Source organism: Monoraphidium neglectum, assembly GCF_000611645.1.
Source record: "Monoraphidium neglectum strain SAG 48.87 unplaced genomic scaffold scaffold00047, whole genome shotgun sequence".
Taxonomy (NCBI): domain Eukaryota; kingdom Viridiplantae; phylum Chlorophyta; class Chlorophyceae; order Sphaeropleales; family Selenastraceae; genus Monoraphidium; species Monoraphidium neglectum.
In genome coordinates, this window is record NW_014013581.1 from 3,457 (window position 1) to 12,211 (window position 8,755).

At 62.1% G+C, this 8,755-nt stretch overlaps 1 protein-coding gene across 1 annotated transcript in view; it reads right to left on the reverse strand.

Moving 5' to 3' along the window:
- Nucleotides 1-4,716: 4,716 nt before the first annotated feature.
- Nucleotides 4,717-8,755, reverse strand: part of MNEG_0556 (ubiquitin specific peptidase 24) — a gene marked incomplete at both ends in the record, with an annotated part of 13,758 nt that continues 9,719 nt past the window's right edge. The window contains 2 exons of the mRNA XM_014050953.1: nucleotides 4,717-7,776; nucleotides 8,381-8,575. Of these exons, the coding sequence (XP_013906407.1) occupies nucleotides 4,717-7,776; nucleotides 8,381-8,575 (3,255 nt within the window). The remainder of the gene's footprint in view (nucleotides 7,777-8,380; nucleotides 8,576-8,755) is intronic.

Sequence of the window (8,755 nt, forward strand, 5' to 3'; positions counted from 1 at the left end):
GTAGCAATAAGGGGATTCAACGTGGTGTGATGGTGGGCAATCAGCAAGTCTGTGTTGCCTGAATACAAGCTAATTAGCCTTCATCAATCAGGAGGAGTACGGACCAGCCAGCCATGTATAGGTACGTACAAAAGATAAGATACTTGCTTGTCCGCCGTCACAAACTGGTCATGTCTGCAGCAGCAGCAGCAGCAGCAGCAGCAGCAGCAGCAGCAGCAGCAGCAGCAGCAGCAGCAGCAGCAGCAGCAGCAGCAATCGCACCCATTCACAAGCAGCACGTTGATGCCGCGGCCACCGTTAGCCGAGGTAGCCTTGCCACTGGCCTTGTTGGAGCCAGTGCCATATCTGTTCTTGGGAAGGGATATGTCTGACACATACTGGTATGGACCTGGCAGCATATGAGAAGAAAACGCATCGTGAATAGCTCGGTTTTGTATTTAGAGTGAGGGGGGCACAGGGCAAGCAAGTGGAGCCAAGGGAAGGGTGTGTGGAAAAGTACACACACATGCAGCGTAGCACTAGGCGCAGACAACTCGTACCAAGCGCTGTGCGCGCGGCATCCATTCTTAATTGATGCTGGAGGGGCTGCCGCGCATGCCCTGTCAGGGACTGGGATCAATGCCGTCCAATGTTTAGCAAAACAGCAGGCTTTGCTCACCGTTGTTGATGAGGTCAATTTTTTTGGAATAGGCTGGGAGGGGGGCGACGCTCTTGGGGGTAGGGTTTTTGAAGAAGAATAGCTGGATGTCTAGGATGACCTCCTGAGCATTCTCAACAATCGAGCGAAACTTTGAAGGTTGTGGGCGCACGTGACAAGAGCAAGTAACGTCAGCATGGGGTTGAAAGAGCCGCGCTTAATCAAGGGACATTGATGTGCACATGTATCAAGGCCCTCGCCACTTGTAGGGGGTCCGGCTGAATTAAGTATTGGCGATTGCGTAGGATCACATTTGAGGCATGCATCACACAAAGACATAGCAACCCACTGCAGGCGCAACTACCAAGCTGAAGACACCCGCCATAATCAAACGGCAGACGCATCGGTAACATGCATGTCACTATGCGGCATGCCCCACCTGATCACACCCAGTGCCGGGCGGCATCCAAAAGTCGTTATCATCCTCAACTACGATCAAGCCGTGTGCTGTGCCGACCTGCAGCGCCGTGCTGCCGTGCTGGTGTGGATGGTACTGCATTATGAATGGCATGTTGACACTCATCAGCGGGGGTTATTGGCGATTGATCCTGATGCAGACAAGCAAGCATGCATGCGGGTTTGCTGCATGCATATGCATGCGGTTTTGCAGTAATAACAGCTGCTGCCAGTCAAGCACGCACACGCCAACAGCGCATACACCTGCCCGTTACGTGCGCTTGTATCCCTGCAGACAGTCGCAATGTTCGTGCGTACCCAGTGCAGGCCAGGCATGTGGTTGGTGGGTAGCTTGAGGTTGAATATGCGGAAGACTGGTGGGTAGGCCGTGCTATTGCGGGCCTTGATCGTGAAAAACGGGTTGTCACCAAATGTGTAAGTGTGCGCCGTGCTCTGAGACGGCACGCCTGTGGAAGCCCAAGCGAGGCAGGTTCGCACATGAGAGGGGTGATGTGGGGTAGCAGATCATCAATGGTTTCAGTACAACATAGCATCGACGATGGCCCTGGAGAGCACAGGACTAAAATTAAGGGCAAGCTGCAGAGCCTAATCTGAGATATAGGCAGCCACAATGCAGAAGTGCTTCCATTGGTTGGACATGTACCTTGCATGTGCGTGCAGGAGTCTATGACATGCTTATGGCGGAAGAAATTTGTACGCAAATCAGGCCCCATGCAGACAGCCCAATCCCTTACCAAGCTCGGCGTGAATGCCGTGTGTATGCATGTTGGTGTTGCCATAGTTGTGAATCCAGTTCACCCTGCAGGCAAGGCACAGGGGAGATGAGCGAGAGCGGCATGCATTCAAGCACAGCTCAATGCGGCCGTGGAGCTTTAGAGACGTTCTGCTGTGTTGTCGTGTCGGTGCGCTTGCAGCTACTCTGCCTGCACTGTTTAATCAGTGTGTCAACCCCAGAAATACTCACTCTTCATGCTGTGTAGGTTGAACAAGCGCGTTTGTCAGCTTGATGCTGCGTCAAATAGGAGAATGTTTTTACAAGTAAAGTCACGGCGAGATGACGCTCTCTGACATGCTGAGTGTGAATAACTTTCATCAGCCCACAGCAGCATGCACAGCAGAGGGGAAAGAGATTAGCATGCAGGCTCTGGGTTGCTTCTGCTGCTTACATGTAAGGGCTGCCACGCTTGAGGCGCATGGTGGGGCCAAACATCTGCACAGGAGTGTTCAGAATTATGAGGGATTCAGAAAACGATCATGTTGAGAGCGGTTGGCTGTGTGTGCACTATGCACTCCAGCCAGGCACGTGCCTGGCTGAGAATGTGCACATTCTCAGTCGCAGCCTGGGCGCATCAGGCGGCATGGCTGCGTGCATTCGTCTGCAGGCTGAGGAGCCCTGCCCTCTCACCCCTGCGATGCCTGTGTTGTCGTCCACGTACGCCATGCCCGTGTAGGTGAAGAGCTTGGGCCCGTTGGTGGGTCCCTGGATTGGGAGAAGGCAAAGCGGGGGGAAGTAGCAGTCCCGTGTTTGCATATTGTGAAACACCATAAAGCCCACTTCAGGTGTGAGTGCACCACCGATCCTTAGAGCCGCTGAAAGCACTGCTGCTGCTTGCAAAGCCCCTGGCTGCCTGCTCTGCTGAACGACAGGCCATGGTCCATGCCAGCCAAGTAGGCGCCCCGCTCGCCCTACCGTGAAGGTTGCTGGTACCATCGTGATTGAAATGGCAGGGACCTCGCCCTTAGGATTGAGGATTGCAGCGCCTGGCAGCTGGTCCAAGTATAGCTTCTGGGGGAACCCATATTTCTTGATTAATTCCTTGGGGGCTTTGGCCTGGAGTTCACGCGCAGCGCCAGCTGGCGTCGCCACGCCCAGCACCACGATCAACGCAAAAAAGGCGGCTGCCACGCTGCTGCATGGCGGCCTATGTGAGTACAGTACGTGTGCCATGGGTCAGCTGCTCGCACGCAGGTGGTGTCCATCCATGGCATCAGGCGGGTTCCGAATGCTGGACAGGGCCACAACGCTGCCGTGGCCAGGTGACACTTTGGCCAGCCGTGGCAAGGCAACTCACCGCATGTTCTGGAAGTTGGGTGTTTTCTCGGAGCAACGGGCGCTTCACTCGATGAAGGTACGGTGGCTGTCACTCCATAAACGCAAGCGTGCAGTTCAGATCTCTGGACGTTGGCTTGAGGTGGCGGCGTAAGAGAAGCTATTAATGATGCTGTTGCGAGGGCTTTCGTCACAGTTGGCGGTGCGGGGGGCCACGGTCAGGCGAACAAAGCTGCGGAACTCACAGGTTTCGACCACGGTACCGTATCAAGGCGACAAGTGATTTATGATAAGGTCCAAATCTTTTATCTATTCAGCTATCAAGCAGGTCCATCAGCTCTTTTGAAAGAAATTCACTACGACGAAAAGGGCACGAGGTTTACCCCACCCAGTAAGGCCGTGTGGTTCACGCTAACGTTGTGTATACGACTTATTATTTCTCAAATTACGTGTTCGGGACTGGCGTTCATCCTGCAAGCGCCAGCAGGACGCGGTGGTCACCAATGGTCAGCCGTGCTGCATGACTACCAACGACCTTGTGCCAGCCAGCGGCGGGCACATCACAGCGGACACAGCAAGCAGAAGGTGTGTAAATTGACATAGGTAGAGAAGCATACCTCAACTACCTTGGAGTCGTAGTCGGCCGTCACCGTCTCACCGGGGATCAAAGGAGCAAGTGTGCAGCAAGTAGCGGAGTGCACAAAGCGAGTGGGGTGTCCCTGCCCGTACCCGTTCCACCGGGACTCGTATCACTGATCACCGGAGCGTGACGGCAAGTCAGCATTTGCCACTTAAATCATCTGACTCTCAAAGCAGCGTCGCCAGTGGGGGCTAATCTGGCTCACCGATTGTAACCCACATGGCCATCGAGTCACTCCGAGCGTCCCCAGTGTCAATAGCGGTTGCTTGATGAATCTGTCTTGCTGGCAGACATAGACAGCACCGACCTCTTGACGTGTTTTGAGAGGCGATTCCACCTGCACTCCTCAGCAAACACCGCTTGCACAGGGGCGCCGGGCTCGACAGCATGCACCCCACACCAAGGACCCCTCAGGCTAAAGGTTGCAACAGCCCTTGATATCTCCAGGCTCTTACCCGGAGTGATGGATGTTCAAAAGTACATGTGGGGTACATGGTGATGATCCCCACAAGCAAGAGAGCAGCGCCGCAGCATGGCGTAAGCGCAGCAAACGTTGGTTTGGCATCCAACGAAAGAAACAGCTGCACCAGGCAGCATTTTGAACCTAGCACAATGCAAGCTGCACCGCTGACTATTGCACAATCACACGACTCAAGGGGCTGCGAAGCAATCACGTGCAGTTGCATCATCAAGCGCAAACGTGGGCAAGAAAGAAAAAGGGGTACAGGCACATGCGGGCTGCTGCTGCAGCCGCAAGCCACTGAGCCCACAACATCACAGAATTCCTTGAGGGGGCGCCACACCGCGTCTTGCAGCAGGCAACGCGAGCCTCGCGCGGTGTCAGAGGCCAAGGGAGGCGCTGCAGCCCACGTAGCAGCCTCACGGGGAGGCAGTACTCCACATGCGCCTTGTTCAGTTGTCAGCGGGGGCCTCGCGGCCTGCACTGCCCCCGCCATCGTCGCTGCTGCCTGGGTCACTGCCGGGGGCATTGTGATGCCGCAGCGTCAGGCTTCCTTGTTCATCATCTGCGGCCACTGCTTGCGACAACGGCTGCTGCTGCTGCTGCTGCATGGACAGCCGCTGCTGGCGCTGCTGCTGCTGCTGCTGCTGCTGCTGCTCCTGCTGCTGCTGCTGCTGCTCCTGCTGCTGCTGCTCCTGCTGCTGCTGCTGCTGCACAACAATCGCCGCAGCAGCTGCCGCAAGCTGATTCTGTTGCTGTTGCTGCTGCTGCTGCTGCTGCTGTCCCACGGACATTTGAGCCAGCGCCTTGAGGTAGGCGACAGCCGTCAGGTGCGGTTTGATCATCTGTGCGAAGCCCTGTTGGTCAGAAACCTCCATCGCCAGCAGCTCGGCCTCCAGGGTCCCCAGCTCCTGGGCGAGAGCTGCCGCACCGCCGCGCATGTAGTGTGCTGTCGCCTGGCTGACCAGCACGAGGGCTGCCTGGAGCGGCACCACGCGCAGCGCGGCATCGGCGGCGGCGATGAGAAGCATCTTGCGCACCGCGCACCAGCCCTGGCTGGGGCCCTCAAGCACGGCGGCGACGAGGCCACCAGCAACATAGCCCGGGCACGGCGCGAGCACGGCCCACGCGCGGTGGCCAACGAGGCTGTCACGCACACCCAGGACGTCGCGCACGGCGCCCGCGATGAGCGGCAGCGAGCTCAGCAGCAGCGCGCCCGACAGGCTCGCTGCAACCATGATCAGGCGCGGAGCCACGTATGCTGTGGCCTGCGCGTTCTCCCAGGTCAGCAGCTGCAGCAGCGCCACACAGTCGTGGTGGATCAGCACAGCAGGGTCCGTCAGGGCGTCGAGCGCGTCGGGGTCGTTGAGCCGCTTGAATGCGTGCGCCCCAAGCGCGCCCTCCACCAGCCCACCGGCCCCGCGCCCGGCAGCGGCGTACGGATTGCCGCCGAGTGCCGGCGCAGCGGCGCCCGAGTGGGGTTGGGCCGCGTTGAGCTCCCGCGTCAGGCGCTCCAAGTTGCCCGCGCGCGCCGCCAGCGCGTAGAGCAGCCGCGCCGCCGGGGGCGCGTCGTCCCGGAAGTCGTCCAGTGCGTCGACGCCGCCGCTGTACAGCGCCGCCATGTGCTCCACCAGCGCCAGCACGACGTCGGGCCGCTGCGTCAGCAGCAGCGCGCCGTGCACGGGAGGCGAGCTGCAGACATACTCACGCAGCACCGACGCGGCGGCGGCGACTCCGTACTGCTCGTCGGCGTCGGGCGACGCCGCGAGGGAGACCGTGGTGACCAGCAGCGCGGCCAGCCGGTCTACGACGCGCAGCAGCGGGGCCGCAAGCGGCAGCGCCACGGCCGCGCTGGCAAGGGCGGACTGCAGGCTCTCGCCCGCCGCCGCGGCGGCGCGCGCTGCCGGCAGGCACAGGTGCAGGTTGCTGCGCGCGGCGGCGTGCACCATGAGGAAGCTGACCAGGTCGGCCACAAACTCGCGAGCCTGCGCGTCGGGCGATGCGACCAGCATGTCCCGCAGCCACGCAGGGTTTGCGTCCAGCAGCTGCAGCGCCGCCAGCTGGCACGCCTGCGCCCCGGGGCCCGCGTTCAGCAGGCTCTTGATCGCCTCGGCCCACACCGCAGAATCGCTGCGGAGGGCGGAGACAGCGCGCTGGTACAGCTGCAGCTGGAACCGCAGGGCCAGGCGCGCCAGCGTAGTCGCGATCTGCTCCGCCTCCTCGCCTCGCCGGCTGGAGGGGCCCGGGGACGGCAGCTGCTCGTAGGCGCCGCCGCCAGTGCCGCCGCCGGCCGGCGCGTCCGACGGCCCCACACCTGCGCTTGGCGTCGCTGCGCGGTCGCAGCTCATGGCGCTGCCGCCGCTCACGGTTGCCGCAGCCGGGGGCCCGCTGCTGCCTCCACCGCCACCAACACCACCGCCGCCGCCGCCGCCGCCGCCGGGCCCGGAGGGCGACAGCAGCACAAGCGGCGGCGGCAGCTCGCGGCGGCGCGCCTTGCGCTGCGACAGCTGGCCGCCGACGTCGCCTCTGTTTTCGACCAGCGTGCGGATGAACTTGAAAAACTCCCTGTCCACGGTGTGGACCTGCATCATGATGCTGATGTTGGCCAGCATCACCTGCCGGTACAGGGACAACGGCATGCCCCACGGCGCCACAAACGCCCCGTTGGCGGCGGCTGCGTCGGCGGCGGCGCAGTCCTGCTGCTGCTGCTGCTGCTGCTGCTGCTGCTGCTGCTGCTGCTGCTGTTGCTGCTCGTTGGCGCCGCGCCCCTGCTCCCGCAGCGCCTCGGCGTTGAGCTGAGCCTCACAGCGGCGCTCATAGAACAGCATGTACGCGCTGTGCGGCCGGTCCACTTCGTTGCGCGGCGCGCGGAACGCGCGATTCGCCCAGTCCTGGCTGGGCTTGCCACCATAGCAGTCTTGCTCCAAGTTCGAAACGTCCCACCCGCGCACGCTCTTGTCGTCAAAGCAGAACCACCCGCCGCGCCGCCGGGCAGCGGCGCCGGCGGCGCCGTGGGCGGCGGCGGCAGCCAGCGCCTCGCGTTCGCGGGCGTAGCTGTAGTAGTGGCCTGTGAACGCGCTGCCACTGTGCACCACCACGCCCGCCAGGTCGTACACAAAGTCGGGGTGAGCCGCCACCGCCACCGCCGCCGCCGCCGCCACGCCGCCGGCAGCGCCCTCGCCCGTGCTCGACTGCCGCCCCAGCCCGCCGGCCCCGCCCGCGCCGCCGTCCTCGCCGCTGTTCTCGCCGTCGCCGCTGGCGGCGGCGGCGGCGGCCTCGGCCTCGGCGGCGGCGAGGCCGTCTGCCGTGTAGGGGAACAGGTCCAGCTCCTCAGGGAACTCAAACCTGTCCCGCACCTTGAAGCGCGTCTGGCTGTGGTAGTCGAACTCGAAGCGCTTCAGGTGGATGACGAGGGCCTGGGGCAGCGCCTTGATGCAGGCGCGCTTGACCGCGGGGACGCGGCGTCCGAGCTCCTCGCACAGGTAGGCGTTGTCGCCCTCCATCAGCTCGCCCTTTGGGGGGGAGGGGGGTCAGGGGGAGGGTTGGTGGGGGAGCGACAGGAGGGTTGGTGGGGGAGCGACAGGAGGATTGCTGTGGAGGGGGGGGGGCGGATTGAGGGTGGCTGAGACTTCAGGCGGGAGTCGCCACGAGCGCCTCCTTGCATGACATGTTGGGGTGCTTTAGAGGGCGTGATGAAGAAGGGCGGCAGGATGTGTGGAGTGTGGGACAGATTGGGGCAGGGCACAGCAGTGGGGAAAAGGGGATGGAGGTTCGCGGTGCTGGACAAGGCATCACATGGCAGTCCCGGCAAGGGGAGGGGGAGAGCCGGCCAGTTATGTGCACACTGACAATTTCCTGCAGCTCCCCCGTATCAAACAGACCAACTGCCAGTCAACACTCATCTCACCCTGCCCCACCGCGCCCTGCCTTGACCCCGCCCGCATCCTGACCCCGCCACCCTTGCACAGCCAAGCAAGCTGCCATCAGCACCACACACCTCTCATCTCAGCTCCCACAATCGCACGAGCTCACAGCCCTCGACCGACACGCTGCACATGCTGGCACCAAGGGAGGCGCCGCCCCTCATACGCCGACCCGGCCAGCGCCATGACGCACCTTGACGTAGTTCTCGAGGCTCTTCTCCAGGCCCCCCATGCCGCGCACGTCCACGCTGATCTGCAGGAACTCCTCCTCGCGCTCGCTGCGGTACGGGAGGCCGCGGCAGATGACCTGCTGGGCAAAGCGGCCGCCCATCACGGTCTGCAGCGCGGGCGTGCAGTTGACGCTCTGGAGGTGGGAGTCGACGCAGTCCTGGGGGCAGTGGGGCGAGATTGATGGCAATGTGCAGTGCAGGTGGTTGGTTGGTTGGTGCATAAAAAGGCTTTGTAGGTGCATGGGGGAAGGGAGGGCCCACCAGTAGGCGCCCAGTACGGGACGGACGCGCCTGCTGGCAACTGTGGTGCCGCCCCTCCAAGGACCCCCCCCCCCCCC